The 21,090-nt window shown below is 45.9% G+C and overlaps 1 protein-coding gene across 2 annotated transcripts in view; it reads right to left on the reverse strand.

Moving 5' to 3' along the window:
* smpd3 (sphingomyelin phosphodiesterase 3) overlaps positions 1-19,761 on the reverse strand; it is a 174,058-nt gene extending 154,297 nt beyond the window's left edge. Inside the window, exon 1 of one of the 2 annotated variants that reach the window (XM_085991143.1) lies at positions 17,886-19,761. In XM_085991143.1, coding sequence (XP_085847269.1) covers positions 17,886-19,226 — 1,341 coding nt within the window. In that variant the 5' untranslated portion in view covers positions 19,227-19,761. The remainder of the gene's footprint in view (positions 1-17,885) is intronic. The other variant, XM_085991144.1, reaches the window with a different exon arrangement.
* Positions 19,762-21,090: the final 1,329 nt, after the last annotated feature.

Here is a 21,090-nt window from a genome sequence, read left to right on the forward strand (position 1 = left end):
CAGTCTCACCCAGTTACTCTCTCCAATGGACATTCTCACTCAGTTACTCCCTCCAATGGAGAGTCTCACTCAATTACTCTCCAATGGACAGTCTCACTCAGTTACTCTCCAATGGACAGTCTCACTGCATTTCTCTCCAATGGACAGTCTCACTCAGTTACTCTCTCCAATGGACTGTCTCACTCATTTACTCTCCAATGAACAGTCTCTCTCAGTTATTCCCCAATGGACAGTCTCACTCAGTTACTCTCTCCAATGGACATTCTCACTCAGTTACTCCCTCCAATGGAGAGTCTCACTCAATTACTCTCCAATGGACAGTCTCACTCAGTTACTCTACAAAGGACAGTCTCACTCATTTACTCTCCAATGGACAGTCTCACACAGTTACTCACAAATGGACAGTCTCATACAATTACTCTCTCGAATGGACAGTCTAACTCAGTTACTCTCCCATGGGGAGTCTCACTCAATTACTCTCCAATGAACAGTCTCACACAGTTACTCTCTCCAATGGACTGCCTCACTCAATTACACTCTCAATGGACAGCCTCATTCATTAACTCTCTCCAATGGACTGTCTCACACAGTTACTCCCTCCAATGGACAGTCTCACTCAGTTAGTCTCCAATGGACAGTCTCACTCAATGACTCTTCAATGGACAGTCTCACTCAGTTACTCTCTCCAATGGACTGTCTCACTCATTTACTCTCCAATGGACAGTCTCACTCAGTTATTCCCCAATGGACAGTCTCACTCAGTTACTCCCTCCAATGGACAGTCTCAATCAGTTACTCTCCAATGGACAGTCTCACTCAGTTACTCCCTCCAATGGACAGTCTCAATCAGTTGCTCTCCAATGGACAGTCTCATTCATTTATTCCCCAATGGACAGTCTCACTCAATTACTCTCCCATGGACAGTCTCACTCAGTTACACTCTCCAATGGACAGTCTCACTCATTTACTCTCCAATCGAAAGTCTCACTCACTAACTCTCCCATGGACAGTCTCACTCAGTTACTCCCCCATGGCAGTCTCACACAGTTACTCTCTTCAATGGACAGTCTCACTCAGTTTCTCTCTCCCATGGACAGTCTCATCAGTTGCGCTCTCCAATGGACAGTCTCACTCAGTAACTCTCTCCAATGGACAATGTCACTCAGTTACTCTCTCCCATTGACAGTCCCACTCATTTACTCTCCCATGGACAGTCTCACTCAGTAACTCTCTCCAATGGACATTCAAACTCAGTTACTCTCTCCCATTGACAGTCTCACTCATTTACTCTCCCATGGACAGTCTCACTCAGTTACTCTCTCTAATGGACAGTCTCACTCAGTTACACTCTCAATGGACAGTCTCACTAAGGTACTCTCCCCAATGGACAGTCTCACTCAGTTACTCTCTCCAATGGAAAGTCTCACTCAGTTACTCCGTCTAACGGACAAGCTCTCGCAGTTACTCTCCAATGGACAGTCTCACTCAGTTACTCTCTCCAATGGACATTCTCACTCAGTTACTCTCTCCAACAGACAGGCTCACTCAATTACTCTCCAATGGACAGTCTCACACATTTACTCTCCCCAATGGACAGTCTCACTCAGTTACTATCTCTAATGGACAGTCTCACTCAGTTACTCACCAAAGGACAGTCTCACAGTTACTCTCCAATGGACAGTCCCACTCAGTTACTCTCTGCAATGGACATTCTCACTCAGTTACTGTCTCCAATGCACAGTCTCAGTCAGTTACTCTCTCCAATGGACTTTCTCACTCAGCTACTCTGCCCAATGGACAGTCTCACTCAGTTACTCACTCTCAATCGACATTCTCACTCAGCTACTCTCTCCAATGGACAGTCTCAAGGCAGTTACTCTCCAATGGACAGTCTCACCCAGTTACTCTCTCCATTGGAAACTCTCACTCAGTTAATCTCCAACGGACAGTCTCACTCAGTTACACTCTCCAATGGACAGTCTCACTCAGTTACTCTCTCCAATGGACAGTCTCACTCAGTTACACTCTGCAATGGACAGTCTCACTCAGTTACTCCGTCTAACGGACAAGCTCTCAGTTACCCTCCAATGGACAGTCTCACTCAGTTACTCTCTCCAATGGACAGTCTCATGCAGTAGTTCTCTCCAATGGACAGTGTTACTCAGTTACTCTCCAATGGACAGTCTCACTCAGTTACTCACCAATGGACAGTCTCACACAGTTACTCTCTCCAATGGACAGTCTCGCTCAGTTACTCTCTCCAATGGACATTCTCACTCAGTTACTTTCTCCAATGGACAGTCTCATTCAGTTACTCTCTCCAATGGACAGTCTCACTCAGTTTCTCTCTCCCATGGACAGTCTCACTCAGTTACTCTCTACAATGGACAGTCTCACTCAGTTATTCTCTCCAATGGACAGTCTCACACATTTACTCTCTCCAATGGACAGTCTCACTCAGTTATTCCCTCTAATGGACAGTCTCACTCAGTTACTCTCTCCAATGGACAGTCTCACTCAGTTACTCTCCAATGGACAGTCTCACTCAGTTACTCTCCAATGTACAGTCACAATGAGTTACTCTCCAATGGACAGTCTCACTCAGTTACTCTCTCCAATGGACAGTCTCACTCAGTTAATCTCTCCACTGAACAGTCTCACTCAGTTACTCTCCAATGGACAGTCTCACTCAGTTACTGTCACCAAAGGACAGTCTCACTCAGTTACTCTCCAATGGAAAGTCTCACTCAATTACTCTCTCAATGGACAGTGTCACTCAGTTACTCTCTCCCATAGAGAGTCTCACTCAATTACTCTCTCCAATGGTCAGTCTCACTCAGTTAATCTCTCCAATGGACAGTCTCACTAAATTACTCTCCCAAGGGCAGTCTCACTCAGTTACTCTCTCCCATGGACAGTCTCATTCAGTTACTCTCTCCCATGGACAGTCTCACTCAGTTACTCTCCAATGGACAGTCTCACTCAGTTATTCTGTCAATGGGCAGTCTCAATCAGTTATTCTCCCCAATGGACAGAATGACTCAGTTACTCTCTCCAATGGACAGTCTCACTCAGTTAATCTCTCCAATGGACAGTCTCGTTCAGTTACTCAGTTACTCGCTCCCATGGATAGTCTCACTCAGTTACTCTCCCATTGACCGTCTTACTCAGTTACTCTCTAATGGACAGTCTCATTCAGTTACTCTCCAATGGACGGTCTCATGCAGTTACTCTCTCTAATGGACAGACTGACTCACTTACTCGCCAATGGACGGTGTCACTCAGTTACTCTCCAATGGACAATCTCACTCAGTTACTGTCACCAATGGACTGTCTCACTCAGTCACTCTCTCAATGGACAGTCTCACTCAGTTACTCTCCCCAATAGGCAGTCTCACTCAGTTACTCTCTCAATGGATAGTGTCACTCAGTTACTCTCTCCCATGGAGAGTCTCACTCAATTACTCTCTCCAGTGGACATTCTCACTCAGTTACTCTCCAATGGACAGTCTCACTCAATTACTCTATCCAATGGACAGTCTCACTCAGTTACTCTCTCCAATGGACAGCATCACTCAGTTACTCTCCAATGGATAGTCTCACAGTCACTCTCCAATGGACAGTCTCACACAGTTACTCTCTCAATGCACAGTCTCACTCAGTTACTCTCCAATGGACAGTCTCACTCAGTTACTCTCTCAATGCACAGTCTCACTTAGTTATTCTCTCCAATGGACTGTCTCACTCATTTACTCTCCAATGAACAGTCTCTCTCAGTTATTCCCCAATGGACAGTCTCACTCAGTTACTCTCTCCAATGGACATTCCCACTCAGTTACTCCCTCCAATGGAGAGTCTCACTCAATTACTCTCCAATGGACAGTCTCACTCAGTTACTCTACAAAGGACAGTCTCACTCATTTACTCTCCAATGGACAGTCTCACACAGTTACTCACAAATGGACAGTCTCATACAATTACTCTCTCGAATGGACAGTCTAACTCAGTTACTCTCCCATGGGGAGTCTCACTCAATTACTCTCCAATGAACAGTCTCACACAGTTACTCTCTCCAATGGACTGCCTCACTCAATTACACTCTCAATGGACATCCTCATTCATTAACTCTCTCCAATGGACTGTCTCACACAGTTACTCCCTCCAATGGACAGTCTCACTCAGTTAGTCTCCAATGGACAGTCTCACTCAATGACTCTTCAATGGACAGTCTCACTCAGTTACTCTCTCCAATGGACTGTCTCACTCATTTACTCTCCAATGGACAGTCTCACTCAGTTATTCCCCAATGGACAGTCTCACTCAGTTACTCCCTCCAATGGACAGTCTCAATCAGTTTCTCTCCAATGGACTGTCTCACTCATTTACTCTCCAATGAACAGTCTCTCTCAGTTATTCCCCAATGGACAGTCTCACTCAGTTACTCTCTCCAATGGACATTCTCACTCAGTTACTCCCTCCAATGGAGAGTCTCACTCAATTACTCTCCAATGGACAGTCTCACTCAGTTACTCTACAAAGGACAGTCTCACTCATTTACTCTCCAATGGACAGTCTCACACAGTTACTCACAAATGGACAGTCTCATACAATTACTCTCTCGAATGGACAGTCTAACTCAGTTACTCTCCCATGGGGAGTCTCACTCAATTACTCTCCAATGAACAGTCTCACACAGTTACTCTCTCCAATGGACTGCCTCACGCAATTACACTCTCAATGGACAGCCTCATTCATTAACTCTCTCCAATGGACTGTCTCACACAGTTACTCCCTCCAATGGACAGTCTCACTCAGTTAGTCTCCAATGGACAGTCTCACTCAATGACTCTTCAATGGACAGTCTCACTCAGTTACTCTCTCCAATGGACTGTCTCACTCATTTACTCTCCAATGGACAGTCTCACTCAGTTATTCCCCAATGGACAGTCTCACTCAGTTACTCCCTCCAATGGACAGTCTCAATCAGTTACTCTCCAATGGACAGTCTCACTCAGTTACTCCCTCCAATGGACAGTCTCAATCAGTTGCTCTCCAATGGACAGTCTCATTCATTTATTCCCCAATGGACAGTCTCACTCAATTACTCTCCCATGGACAGTCTCACTCAGTTACACTCTCCAATGGACAGTCTCACTCATTTACTCTCCAATCGAAAGTGTCACTCACTAACTCTCCCATGGACAGTCTCACTCAGTTACTCCCCCATGGCAGTCTCACACAGTTACTCTCTTCAATGGACAGTCTCACTCAGTTTCTCTCTCCCATGGACAGTCTCATCAGTTGCGCTCTCCAATGGACAGTCTCACTCAGTAACTCTCTCCAATGGACAATGTCACTCAGTTACTCTCTCCCATTGACAGTCCCACTCATTTACTCTCCCATGGACAGTCTCACTCAGTAACTCTCTCCAATGGACATTCAAACTCAGTTACTCTCTCCCATTGACAGTCTCACTCATTTACTCTCCCATGGACAGTCTCACTCAGTTACTCTCTCTAATGGACAGTCTCACTCAGTTAGTCTCTCCAATGGATAGTCTCACTCAGTTACACTCTCAATGGACAGTCTCACTAAGGTACTCTCCCCAATGGACAGTCTCACTCAGTTAGTCTCTCCAATGGATAGTCTCACTCAGTTACTCTCTCAATGGACAGTCTCACTCAGTTACTCTCCCCAATGGAGAGTCTCACTCAGTTACTCTCTCCAATGGAAAGTCTCACTCAGTTACTCCGTCTAACGGACAAGCTCTCGCAGTTACTCTCCAATGGACAGTCTCACTCAGTTACTCTCTCCAATGGACATTCTCACTCAGTTACTCTCTCCAACAGACAGGCTCACTCAATTACTCTCCAATGGACAGTCTCACACATTTACTCTCCCCAATGGACAGTCTCACTCAGTTACTATCTCTAATGGACAGTCTCACTCAGTTACTCACCAAAGGACAGTCTCACAGTTACTCTCCAATGGACAGTCCCACTCAGTTACTCTCTGCAATGGACATTCTCACTCAGTTACTGTCTCCAATGCACAGTCTCAGTCAGTTACTCTCTCCAATGGACTTTCTCACTCAGCTACTCTGCCCAATGGACAGTCTCACTCAGTTACTCACTCTCAATCGACATTCTCACTCAGCTACTCTCTCCAATGGACAGTCTCAAGGCAGTTACTCTCCAATGGACAGTCTCACCCAGTTACTCTCTCCATTGGAAACTCTCACTCAGTTAATCTCCAATGGACAGTCTCACTCAGTTACACTCTCCAATGGACAGTCTCACTCAGTTACTCTCCAATGGACAGTCTCACTCAGTTACTCTCTCAATGGCCAGTCTCACCCAGTTACTCTCTCCAATGGACAGTCTCACTCAGTTACTCTCTCCAATGGACAGTCTCACTCCGTTACACTCTGCAATGGACAGTCTCACTCAGTTACTCCGTCTAACGGACAAGCTCTCAGTTACCCTCCAATGGACAGTCTCACTCAGTTACTCTCTCCAATGGACAGTCTCATGCAGTAGTTCTCTCCAATGGACAGTGTTACTCAGTTACTCTCCAATGGACAGTCTCACTCAGTTACTCACCAATGGACAGTCTCACACAGTTACTCTCTCCAATGGACAGTCTCGCTCAGTTACTCTCTCCAATGGACATTCTCACTCAGTTACTTTCTCCAATGGACAGTCTCATTCAGTTACTCTCTCCAATGGACAGTCTCACTCAGTTTCTCTCTCCCATGGACAGTCTCACTCAGTTACTCTCTACAATGGACAGTCTCACACATTTACTCTCTCCAATGGACAGTCTCACTCAGTTATTCCCTCTAATGGACAGTCTCACTCAGTTACTCTCTCCAATGGACAGTCTCACTCAGTTACTCTCCAATGGACAGTCTCACTCAGTTACTCTCCAATGTACAGTCACAATGAGTTACTCTCCAATGGACAGTCTCACTCAGTTACTCTCTCCAATGGACAGTCTCAATCAGTTACTCTCCAATGGACAGTCTCACTCAGTTACTCCCTCCAATGGACAGTCTCAATCAGTTGCTCTCCAATGGACAGTCTCATTCATTTATTCCCCAATGGACAGTCTCACTCAATTACTCTCCCATGGACAGTCTCACTCAGTTACACTCTCCAATGGACAGTCTCACTCATTTACTCTCCAATCGAAAGTGTCACTCACTAACTCTCCCATGGACAGTCTCACTCAGTTACTCCCCCATGGCAGTCTCACACAGTTACTCTCTTCAATGGACAGTCTCACTCAGTTTCTCTCTCCCATGGACAGTCTCATCAGTTGCGCTCTCCAATGGACAGTCTCACTCAGTAACTCTCTCCAATGGACAATGTCACTCAGTTACTCTCTCCCATTGACAGTCCCACTCATTTACTCTCCCATGGACAGTCTCACTCAGTAACTCTCTCCAATGGACATTCAAACTCAGTTACTCTCTCCCATTGACAGTCTCACTCATTTACTCTCCCATGGACAGTCTCACTCAGTTACTCTCTCTAATGGACAGTCTCACTCAGTTAGTCTCTCCAATGGATAGTCTCACTCAGTTACACTCTCAATGGACAGTCTCACTAAGGTACTCTCCCCAATGGACAGTCTCACTCAGTTAGTCTCTCCAATGGATAGTCTCACTCAGTTACTCTCTCAATGGACAGTCTCACTCAGTTACTCTCCCCAATGGAGAGTCTCACTCAGTTACTCTCTCCAATGGAAAGTCTCACTCAGTTACTCCGTCTAACGGACAAGCTCTCGCAGTTACTCTCCAATGGACAGTCTCACTCAGTTACTCTCTCCAATGGACATTCTCACTCAGTTACTCTCTCCAACAGACAGGCTCACTCAATTACTCTCCAATGGACAGTCTCACACATTTACTCTCCCCAATGGACAGTCTCACTCAGTTACTATCTCTAATGGACAGTCTCACTCAGTTACTCACCAAAGGACAGTCTCACAGTTACTCTCCAATGGACAGTCCCACTCAGTTACTCTCTGCAATGGACATTCTCACTCAGTTACTGTCTCCAATGCACAGTCTCAGTCAGTTACTCTCTCCAATGGACTTTCTCACTCAGCTACTCTGCCCAATGGACAGTCTCACTCAGTTACTCACTCTCAATCGACATTCTCACTCAGCTACTCTCTCCAATGGACAGTCTCAAGGCAGTTACTCTCCAATGGACAGTCTCACCCAGTTACTCTCTCCATTGGAAACTCTCACTCAGTTAATCTCCAATGGACAGTCTCACTCAGTTACACTCTCCAATGGACAGTCTCACTCAGTTACTCTCCAATGGACAGTCTCACTCAGTTACTCTCTCAATGGCCAGTCTCACCCAGTTACTCTCTCCAATGGACAGTCTCACTCAGTTACTCTCTCCAATGGACAGTCTCACTCAGTTACACTCTGCAATGGACAGTCTCACTCAGTTACTCCGTCTAACGGACAAGCTCTCAGTTACCCTCCAATGGACAGTCTCACTCAGTTACTCTCTCCAATGGACAGTCTCATGCAGTAGTTCTCTCCAATGGACAGTGTTACTCAGTTACTCTCCAATGGACAGTCTCACTCAGTTACTCACCAATGGACAGTCTCACACAGTTACTCTCTCCAATGGACAGTCTCGCTCAGTTACTCTCTCCAATGGACATTCTCACTCAGTTACTTTCTCCAATGGACAGTCTCATTCAGTTACTCTCTCCAATGGACAGTCTCACTCAGTTTCTCTCTCCCATGGACAGTCTCACTCAGTTACTCTCTACAATGGACAGTCTCACACATTTACTCTCTCCAATGGACAGTCTCACTCAGTTATTCCCTCTAATGGACAGTCTCACTCAGTTACTCTCTCCAATGGACAGTCTCACTCAGTTACTCTCCAATGGACAGTCTCACTCAGTTACTCTCCAATGTACAGTCACAATGAGTTACTCTCCAATGGACAGTCTCACTCAGTTACTCTCTCCAATGGACAGTCTCACTCAGTTAATCTCTCCACTGAACAGTCTCACTCAGTTACTCTCCAATGGACAGTCTCACTCAGTTACTGTCACCAAAGGACAGTCTCACTCAGTTACTCTCCAATGGAAAGTCTCACTCAATTACTCTCTCAATGGACAGTGTCACTCAGTTACTCTCTCCCATAGAGAGTCTCACTCAATTACTCTCTCCAATGGACAGTCTCACTCAATTACTCTATCCAATGGACAGTCTCACTCAGTTACTCTCTCCAATGGACAGCATCACTCAGTTACTCTCCAATGGATAGTCTCACAGTCACTCTCCAATGGACAGTCTCACACAGTTACTCTCTCAATGCACAGTCTCACTCAGTTACTCTCCAATGGACAGTCTCACTCAGTTACTCTCTCAATGCACAGTCTCACTTAGTTATTCTCTCCAATGGACTGTCTCACTCATTTACTCTCCAATGAACAGTCTCTCTCAGTTATTCCCCAATGGACAGTCTCACTCAGTTACTCTCTCCAATGGACATTCCCACTCAGTTACTCCCTCCAATGGAGAGTCTCACTCAATTACTCTCCAATGGACAGTCTCACTCAGTTACTCTACAAAGGACAGTCTCACTCATTTACTCTCCAATGGACAGTCTCACACAGTTACTCACAAATGGACAGTCTCATACAATTACTCTCTCGAATGGACAGTCTAACTCAGTTACTCTCCCATGGGGAGTCTCACTCAATTACTCTCCAATGAACAGTCTCACACAGTTACTCTCTCCAATGGACTGCCTCACTCAATTACACTCTCAATGGACAGCCTCATTCATTAACTCTCTCCAATGGACTGTCTCACACAGTTACTCCCTCCAATGGACAGTCTCACTCAGTTAGTCTCCAATGGACAGTCTCACTCAATGACTCTTCAATGGACAGTCTCACTCAGTTACTCTCTCCAATGGACTGTCTCACTCATTTACTCTCCAATGGACAGTCTCACTCAGTTATTCCCCAATGGACAGTCTCACTCAGTTACTCCCTCCAATGGACAGTCTCAATCAGTTTCTCTCCAATGGACTGTCTCACTCATTTACTCTCCAATGAACAGTCTCTCTCAGTTATTCCCCAATGGACAGTCTCACTCAGTTACTCTCTCCAATGGACATTCTCACTCAGTTACTCCCTCCAATGGAGAGTCTCACTCAATTACTCTCCAATGGACAGTCTCACTCAGTTACTCTACAAAGGACAGTCTCACTCATTTACTCTCCAATGGACAGTCTCACACAGTTACTCACAAATGGACAGTCTCATACAATTACTCTCTCGAATGGACAGTCTAACTCAGTTACTCTCCCATGGGGAGTCTCACTCAATTACTCTCCAATGATCAGTCTCACACAGTTACTCTCTCCAATGGACTGCCTCACGCAATTACACTCTCAATGGACAGCCTCATTCATTAACTCTCTCCAATGGACTGTCTCACACAGTTACTCCCTCCAATGGACAGTCTCACTCAGTTAGTCTCCAATGGACAGTCTCACTCAATGACTCTTCAATGGACAGTCTCACTCAGTTACTCTCTCCAATGGACTGTCTCACTCATTTACTCTCCAATGGACAGTCTCACTCAGTTATTCCCCAATGGACAGTCTCACTCAGTTACTCCCTCCAATGGACAGTCTCAATCAGTTACTCTCCAATGGACAGTCTCACTCAGTTACTCCCTCCAATGGACAGTCTCAATCAGTTGCTCTCCAATGGACAGTCTCATTCATTTATTCCCCAATGGACAGTCTCACTCAATTACTCTCCCATGGACAGTCTCACTCAGTTACACTCTCCAATGGACAGTCTCACTCATTTACTCTCCAATCGAAAGTCTCACTCACTAACTCTCCCATGGACAGTCTCACTCAGTTACTCCCCCATGGCAGTCTCACACAGTTACTCTCTTCAATGGACAGTCTCACTCAGTTTCTCTCTCCCATGGACAGTCTCATCAGTTGCGCTCTCCAATGGACAGTCTCACTCAGTAACTCTCTCCAATGGACAATGTCACTCAGTTACTCTCTCCCATTGACAGTCCCACTCATTTACTCTCCCATGGACAGTCTCACTCAGTAACTCTCTCCAATGGACATTCAAACTCAGTTACTCTCTCCCATTGACAGTCTCACTCATTTACTCTCCCATGGACAGTCTCACTCAGTTACTCTCTCTAATGGACAGTCTCACTCAGTTAGTCTCTCCAATGGATAGTCTCACTCAGTTACACTCTCAATGGACAGTCTCACTAAGGTACTCTCCCCAATGGACAGTCTCACTCAGTTAGTCTCTCCAATGGATAGTCTCACTCAGTTACTCTCTCAATGGACAGTCTCACTCAGTTACTCTCCCCAATGGAGAGTCTCACTCAGTTACTCTCTCCAATGGAAAGTCTCACTCAGTTACTCCGTCTAACGGACAAGCTCTCGCAGTTACTCTCCAATGGACAGTCTCACTCAGTTACTCTCTCCAATGGACATTCTCACTCAGTTACTCTCTCCAACAGACAGGCTCACTCAATTACTCTCCAATGGACAGTCTCACACATTTACTCTCCCCAATGGACAGTCTCACTCAGTTACTATCTCTAATGGACAGTCTCACTCAGTTACTCACCAAAGGACAGTCTCACAGTTACTCTCCAATGGACAGTCCCACTCAGTTACTCTCTGCAATGGACATTCTCACTCAGTTACTGTCTCCAATGCACAGTCTCAGTCAGTTACTCTCTCCAATGGACTTTCTCACTCAGCTACTCTGCCCAATGGACAGTCTCACTCAGTTACTCACTCTCAATCGACATTCTCACTCAGCTACTCTCTCCAATGGACAGTCTCAAGGCAGTTACTCTCCAATGGACAGTCTCACCCAGTTACTCTCTCCATTGGAAAGTCTCACTCAGTTAATCTCCAACGGACAGTCTCACTCAGTTACACTCTCCAATGGACAGTCTCACTCAGTTACTCTCCAATGGACAGTCTCACTCAGTTACTCTCTCAATGGCCAGTCTCACCCAGTTACTCTCTCCAATGGACAGTCTCACTCAGTTACTCTCTCCAATGGACAGTCTCACTCAGTTACACTCTGCAATGGACAGTCTCACTCAGTTACTCCGTCTAACGGACAAGCTCTCAGTTACCCTCCAATGGACAGTCTCACTCAGTTACTCTCTCCAATGGACAGTCTCATGCAGTAGTTCTCTCCAATGGACAGTGTTACTCAGTTACTCTCCAATGGACAGTCTCACTCAGTTACTCACCAATGGACAGTCTCACACAGTTACTCTCTCCAATGGACAGTCTCGCTCAGTTACTCTCTCCAATGGACATTCTCACTCAGTTACTTTCTCCAATGGACAGTCTCATTCAGTTACTCTCTCCAATGGACAGTCTCACTCAGTTTCTCTCTCCCATGGACAGTCTCACTCAGTTACTCTCTACAATGGACAGTCTCACTCAGTTATTCTCTCCAATGGACAGTCTCACACATTTACTCTCTCCAATGGACAGTCTCACTCAGTTATTCCCTCTAATGGACAGTCTCACTCAGTTACTCTCTCCAATGGACAGTCTCATCAGTTACGCTCTCCAATGGACAATCTCGCTCAGTTACCCTCCCCAATGGACAGTCTCAATCAGTTAATCTCCAACAGGAAGTCTCACTCAATTACTCTCTCGATGGACAGTGTCACTCAGTTACTCTCTCCATGCACAATCTCATCAGTTACGCTCTCCAATGGACAGTCTCACTCAGTTACTCTCTCCAATGGACAGTCTGACTCAGGTACTCTCCAATGGACAGTCTCACTCAGTTACTCTCTCCAATGGACAGTCTCACTCAGGTACTCTCCAATGTACAGTCTCACTCAGTTACTCTCTCCAATGGACTGTCTCACTCAGTTTGTCTGTCCCATGGACAGTCTCACTTAGTTACTCCCTCAAAATGAAAGTCTCACTCAGTTACTCTCTCAAAGGACAGTGTCACTTAGTTACTCTCTCCAATGGACAGTCTCACTCAGTTACTCTCTCCAATGGACTGTCTCACTCAGTTACTCTCTCCAATGGACAGTCTCACTCATTTACTCTCCAATCGAACGTCTCACTCACTTACTCTCCAATGGACAGTCTCACTCAGTTACTCTCTCAATGGACAGTCTCACTCAGTTACTCTCCCATGGACAGTCTCACTCACTTACTCTCCAATGGACAGTCTCACTCAGTTACCATCTCAATGGACAGTCTCACTCAGTTACTCGCTCACTTGGACACTCTCACTCAGTTACTCTCCAATGGACAATCTCACTCTGTTACTCTCCCATGGCAGTCTCACTCAGTTACTCTCTCTAATGGACAGTCTCACTTAGCTACTCTCCCATGGACAGTCACACTCAGTTACTCTCTCCCATTGAGCGTCTCACTCAGTTACTCTCCCATGGACAGTCTCACTCAGTTACTCTCTCCATTGGACAGTCTTACTCAGTTACTCTCTCCGATGGACAGTCTCACTCAGTTACTCTCTCCCATTGTGCGTCTCACTCAGTTACTCCCTCCAATTGACAGTCTCACTCAGTTACTCTCTCCAATGGACAATCTCACTCAGTTACTCTCCCATGGACATTCTCACTCAGTACTCTCCAATGGACGGTCTCACTCAGTTACATAGAAACATAGAAACATAGAAGATAGGAGCAGGAGTAGGCCATCCGGCCCTTCGAGCCTGCTCCGCCATTCAATGAGATCATGGCTGATCATCCAAATTCAGTACCCTGTCCCTGCCTTCTCCCCATATCCCTTGATCCCTTTAGCCTCAAGAAATATATCCAACTCTTTCTTGAATATATTTAATGAACTGGCCTCCACCACCCTCTGTGGCAGAGAATTCCACAGGTTCACCACTCTCTGGGTGAAGAAGTTCCTCCTCATTTCAGTCCTAAATGGCTTACCCCTTATCCTTAGACTATGACCCTTGGTTCTGGACTCCCCGGCCATCCGAAACATCGTTCCTGCATCTAGTCTGTCCAGACCTGACAGAATTTTATAGGTTTCGATGAGATCCCCTCTCAATCTTCTAAACTCCAGTGAGTATAAGACAATCGACACAATCTCTCCTCATACGTCATTCCTGCCATCCCAGGTATCAGCCTGCTGAATCTTCGCTGCACTCCCTCCATGGCAAGAATGTCCTTCCTCAGGTAAAGTGACCAAAACTGCACACAATACTCAAGGTGCGGTCTCACCAAGGCCCTGTACAAGTGTAGCAAGACATCCTTGTTCCTGTACTCGAACCCTCTTGCTACGAAGGCCAGCATACCATTTGCCTTCTTAACCGCCTGCTGCACCTGCACGCTTACCTTCAGCGACTGGTGCACAAGAACACCCAGGTCTCTTTGCACTTCCCCTTCTCCCAATCTATTGCCATTCAAATAATAATCTGCCTTCCTGTTTTTGCCACCAAAGTGGATAACCTCACATTTATCCACATTATAGTGCATTTGCCATGTTTCTGCCCAATCACCCAACCTGTCCAAATCGTACTGGAGTTTCACGACATCCTCCTCACAGCTTACCCTCCCACCCAGCTTTGTGTCGTCTGCAAATTTGGAGATATTACATCCAATTCCCTCGTCCAGATCATTAATATATATTGTGAACAGCTGCGGTCCTAGGACCGATCTTTGCAGTACCCCACTAGTCACTGCCTGCCACTCGGAAAACGACCCGTTTATTCCAACTCTTTGCTTTCTGTCCGCCAACCAGTTCTCTATCCAAGTCAATACCTTGCCCCCAATCCCATATGACTTAATTTTGCACGCTAATCTCTTAAGTGGGACCTTATCGAAAGCCTTCTGAAAGTCCAAATACACCACATCCACTGGTTCTCCCTTATCTATTTTACCAGTTACATCCTCAAAAAATTCCAGCAGATTAGTCAAGCATGATTTACCTTTTGTAAATCCATGTTGACTTTGTCCGATCCTGTCACTGCTTTCCAAGTGCTCTGCTATTACATCTTTTATAATAGACTCCAACATTTTCCCCACTACCGATGTCAGGCTTCCCGGTCTATAATTACCCGCTTTTTCTCTACCACCTTTTTTGAATAGTGGGGTAACATTAGCTACCCTCCAATCCATGGGTACCATTCCAGAGTCTATCGAGTTCTGGAAGATGACCAGCAATGCATCTACTATCTCTAGGGCCACTTCCTTAAGTACCCTGGGATGTAGACCATCAGGCCCTGGGGATTTATCGGCCTTCAGTCCCATCAATTTTCCTAACACCATTTCCCTACAAATACTGATTTCTTTCAGTTCCTCCCTTTCATCAGACCCTATGTTCCCCGACATCTTTGGGAGGTTATTTGTGTCCTCCTTTGTGAAGACAGAACCAAAGTATGTATTTAGTTGGTCTGCCATTTCCTTGTTTCCCATTATAAATTCCCCTGATTCTGACTGCAAGGGACCTATGCTTGACTTCACCAATCTTTTTCTCTTCACATATCTAAAAAGCTTTTACAGTCAGTTTTTATGTTCCCTGATAGCTTACTCTCATATTTTGTTTTCCCTTTCTTAATTAATCCCTTTGTCCTCCTTTGTTGACTCCTAAACTGCTCCCAATCCTCAGGATTATTGCTTTTTCTAGCCAATTTATATGTCCTCTCCTTGGATCTCTCCAATGGACAGTCTCACGCAGTTACTCTCCAATGGACAGTCTCACTCAGTTACTCTCCAATGGACAGTCTCACTCAGTTAGTCTCTCCAATGGACAGTCTCACTCAGTTAATCTCTCCAATGGACAGTCTCACTCAGTTAATCTCTCCAATGGACAGTCTCACTCAGTTACGCTCTCCCATGGACAGTCTCACTCAGTTACTTTCGCCAATGGACAGTCTCACTCAGTTACTCTCTCCCATGGACAGTCTCACTCAGTTACTCTCTCAATGGACAGTCTCACTCAGTTACTCTCTCAATGGACAGTCTCACTCAGTTACTCTCTCCAAATGACAGTGTCACTCAGTTACTCTCTCCAATGGACAGTCTCACTCAGTTAATCTCTCCAATGGACAGTCTCATTCACTTACTGTCACTAATGGACAGTCTCACTCAGTTACTCTCTCCAATGGACAGTCTCACTCAGTCACTCACTCCCATGGATAGTCTCACTCAGTTACTCTCCAATGGACAGTCTCACGCAGTTACTCTCCATTGGACAGTCTCACTCAATTACTCTCCAATGGACAGTCTCACTCAGTTACTCTCCAATGGACAGTCTCACTCTGTTACTCTCTCTAATGGACAGTCTCACTCAGTTACTCTCCAATGGATGGTCTCACTCTGTTACTCTCTCTAATGGACAGTCTCACTCAGTTACTCTCCAATGGACAGTCTCACTCAGTTACTCTCCAATGGACAGTCTCACTCTGTTACTCTCTCTAATGGACAGTCTCACTCAGTTAATCTCTCCAATGGACAGTCTCACTCAGTTACGCTCTCCCATGGACAGTCTCACTCAGTTAATTTCGCCAATGGACAGTCTCACTCAGTTACTCTCTCCCATGGACAGTCTCACTCAGTTACTCTCTCAATGGACAGTCTCACTCAGTTACTCTCTCAATGGACAGTCTCACTCAGTTACTCTCTCCAAATGACAGTGTCACTCAGTTACTCTCTCCAATGGACAGTCTCACTCAGTTAATCTCTCCAATGGACAGTCTCATTCAGTTACTGTCTCTAATGGACAGTCTCACTCAGTTACTCTCTCCAATGGACAGTCTCACTCAGTCACTCACTCCCATGGATAGTCTCACTCAGTTACTCTCCAATGGACAGTCTCACGCAGTTACTCTCCATTGGACAGTCTCACTCAGTTACTCTCCAATGGACAGTCTCACTCAGTTACTCTCCAATGGACAGTCTCACTCTGTTACTCTCTCTAATGGACAGTCTCACTCAGTTACTCTCCAATGGATGGTCTCACTCTGTTACTCTCTCTAATGGACAGTCTCACTCAGTTACTCTCCAATGGACAGTCTCACTCAGTTACTCTCCAATGGACAGTCTCACTCTGTTACTCTCTCTAATGGACAGTCTCACTCAGTTACTCTCCAATGGATGGTCTCACTCAGTTACTCTCTCCCATGGACAGTCTCACTCAGTTACTCTCGAATGGACAGCCTCACTCAGTTACTGTCTCCAATGGACAGTCTCACTCAGTTACTGCCTCTAATGGACAGTCTCACTCAGTTACTCACCTATGGACAGTCTCACTCAGTTGCTCTCTCCAATGGACAGTCTCACTCGGTTACTCTCCCATGGACAGTCTCACTGTTCCTGTCTCCAATGGACAGTCTCACTCAGTTACTCTCTCCTATGGACAGTCTCACTCAGTTACTCTCTCCAATGGACAGTCTCACTCAGTTACTCTCCAATGGATGGTCTCACTCAGTTACTCTCTCCCATGGACAGTCTCACTCAGTTACTCTCGAATGGACAGCCTCACTCAGTTACTGTCTCCAATGGACAGTCTCACTCAGTTACTGCCTCTAATGGACAGTCTCACTCAGTTACTCGCCTATGGACAGTCTCACTCAGTTGCTCTCTCCAATGGACAGTCTCACTCGGTTACTCTCCCATGGACAGTCTCACTGTTCCTGTCTCCAATGGACAGTCTCACTCAGTTACTCTCTCCTATGGACAGTCTCACTCAGTTACTCTCTCCAATGGACAGTCTCACTCAGTTACAGTGTCCCATGTGCAGTCTCACACAGCAGTAGTTTGTTACATTTCCTTTAGTCCTGAAGGCTAATGTGCATTTTGAACAAGCGAGGCCTACCTTTACAAACAGGGCACCCTTGGCTGCCAGCGAATCGTCCCCTTTCCCGTTCGGATAACACTGAAATTCAACGTCTAAAATTGGGTAACGGCTTGCAAAAAATAATCCACTGTTCAGAAACTTGAAGCTACAGCAGCTGTGCCAGGCATACGTTCCCACGTCATACAGAATGTACTGAAAGTAGGGGTTCAACTGCGCTTTCAACTTCTCTGCCGCACGCTTGTCAAACACCTCCTGCAGGCAGAGGAAGTCCAGGTTGGCAGGGAAGAAAGCCGAAAGCTCGTGGTCAAACATGTCGCCCAGGTGCCTCTTTTTCTTCAGCGAAGCCTTCTTCATGACTGAAGCCTTGTAGACAAATTTGTTATTGGGGGCACTGCTGCTGTCTATTGTGCCATCGGCAATCCTGAACTTGATCAAGGATTCTCTGGAAGCGGTGTTGCTATCTAAACTACCACCATCCCCATCTCTCTGTTTATGGTTGGGAGTCTGACATTTTTGGTCTTCGGTTTCGCTCTCTCCCGCCTGGTCTGCGGGCTCGGTTATGGTAACCTGCACACCGGAGGTGTCCGTCTCTTTGCCGGGAAAGTGGGCTGCCTCATCACCACTGATGCGAACGATGCAGGAGTTGCTGTCCCCGTCGTTCTGCTCCCCTCCCGGCTTGGAGTCCTTGCCATCCTCGCTGCAGTTGCCAATGAAGTTGTCTCCTTTGTAGTCCATGGAGGAAGTCCGTTTGATGCCTGCGCTGTTTGGGCGATTGGTATTCTCGCCACTGTGAGGGCAGGCCAGGCTGCTCCAGCTCGCTGCACTTATGGAGGTGTTGGTCGGGGAGTCTATGTAAATCTTAATTTGAGGTCGGCTGGCCCCGTTTCGGATTCTTTTGCCGACCTCCCAGGATCTAATCTGGGTGTTGGAGAGATTGGTGAAACGGGCCAAGGAGTCGGGCAGCAGGCAGACGTTGGCCGTGGCAAAGCAGAAGCTTCTCCTGCCCGCTGCTTTCCAGTTGCCGGGCCCCGTCGCCACGCTGGCTCCGGACTTTTCCTCGAATCTTGAGTAAACGTACGGTCTCCGGGTAGACTGGAGAGGGGCCCAGATCACAAAACCTATCAATGCAAATGGCAGAGAAGCAACCAGCAATGCCAGGCAGATGGGAATGACAATGGTAAGACAGAGTGCCCGCAGATAACATGGATCATCTCCCCTTTGATGCTTCTCAAAGGTGGTAGGCAGAAAGGACACCAACAGTCGGTCAGTCAACCAGTAGCAGGGAAATATAAGTGCCCAAGCCAGGGAGTGAAGAGTTTGTAGGAAGGAGTTTGGAAAAGCGGATGTGTACAAAACCATGGCAACTGAATGATGGCTGCAGTCTACAAACTCCTACATCATGTCAGAGTCATCACTATATTGGGAAAGTCAACAGGTATCTCAGATGACTCTAGATTTAATCATCTAGGAGACAATTTCACCATTTTCTTTTTAGGAAAAGTGAAGAGTACAAAGGACAGTGTTTAATGAGTTTAGTGAGCTGCTTCTCAGAAATTGCCAGACATGGTGACTGTGCAGGTCTGGTCTGTGCAGATCCATTCAAAGCCCATTGGAAATATTTCAGCTTAAACCTTCATTCTGCAGAACAGCAGTAGGAAATCACCTATAGGAAGAGCAAAAGGAAAATTATTAGCGATAACATGAACTGGAGTTCGCACTGTGCTGAGGAGAGTGTACACAGCGGGGTCTGATTATTACAGTCTTCTCTCTATGTGTTAAAATACGTAAATGAACCGTTGCCCAGGTGCACAATAGATGCACTGAGTGCTCACTTGCCCATTCTTCAAGGCTCTGGAGACAATACAGCTGCATTTGTGCAGCCCTCCTGTAGGGGCATCTAACACTTAGGCAACATATTTTAAAACTTTTAATACTTATTAAACATACATCAAATTATTAATACTGTTCCCGCTTTGGCACGCCGTGGCAGAATCAAGCAATTTCAGATCACATATAGCATTGCCAGATAGGGTGCAGAGGTAAGCAACACCTTCCTTCCCCCAAAAGCATGCCTTGAACCCAATCTCAGAAGTGTTGCAGCAATTCTCCTGACTTTTGCTGCAGCTTTCTGCAGGTCAAACTAGTAAAGTTACATTTACTTTGAATCGCTCACCACCATCTGAGATAGGAGAGCATCACCCATCAACAATCATCTGAGACACGAGAGGTTCACTGTCGACAGCCATCAGGCACACGAGAGGTTCACTATCGACAGCCATCAGGCACATGACAGGTTCACTATCGACAGCCATCAGGCACACAACAGGTTCACTATCGACAGCCATCAGGCACACGAGAGATTCACTATCGACAGCCATCAGGCGCACGAGAGGTTCACTATCGACAGCCATCAGGCACACGAGAGGTTCTGGTCAATGGTGACCCCCAGGATGTTGATGGTGGGGGATTCGGCGATGATAATTCCATTGAAAGTCAAGGGGAGGTGGTTAGACTCTCGCTTGTTGGAGATAGTCATTGCCTGGCACTTTTGTGGTGTGAATGTTACCCGCCACTTATCAGCCCAAGCCTGAACATCGTCCAGGTCTTGTTGCATGCGGGCATGGACTGCTTCATTATCTGAGGAGTTATGAATGGCGCTGAACACTGTACAGTCATCAGCCAACATCCCCATTTCTGACCTTATGTTGGAGGGAAGGTCATTGATGAAGCAGCTGAAGATGGTTGGGCACTATTATATCAATAATGTACTTCAAGTATAATACGGCTCTACCATATCATTGGTATACCCCACTATAATACATCACTGCTATATTATTAGTTTACTGTACTGCAATACAACACAACTATACCATTAGATTATATACCATCAGTGTATAGCATTACTATATCATACTTATTGTACTTCAATGCAATACAGCATCATAATATCTTTAGTGTACCACATTGTAATATAGCATCACTATACCATTAGCAATTGCATTGTAATACATTGTAATATTATTAGTGTATTGCACTGTAACACAACGTTATGCATTGTTATTGCACTGCACTGTAATATGGCATTACTATGTAGAGTGCTTTCTTTTGCTAATTGGTTATTACTAGGGTGTGCTGTGAACCTCTATCAACCACTAATCAGCTCTCATTACTTACAGTAAAGTGTCAGTTATTCAACACACAGTTTCACAGACTGCCACCCTGA

This window comes from Somniosus microcephalus, chromosome 6 (assembly GCF_052327205.1).
Source record: "Somniosus microcephalus isolate GS21.2 chromosome 6, FLI_Smic_1.0, whole genome shotgun sequence".
Lineage (NCBI taxonomy): Eukaryota > Metazoa > Chordata > Chondrichthyes > Squaliformes > Somniosidae > Somniosus > Somniosus microcephalus.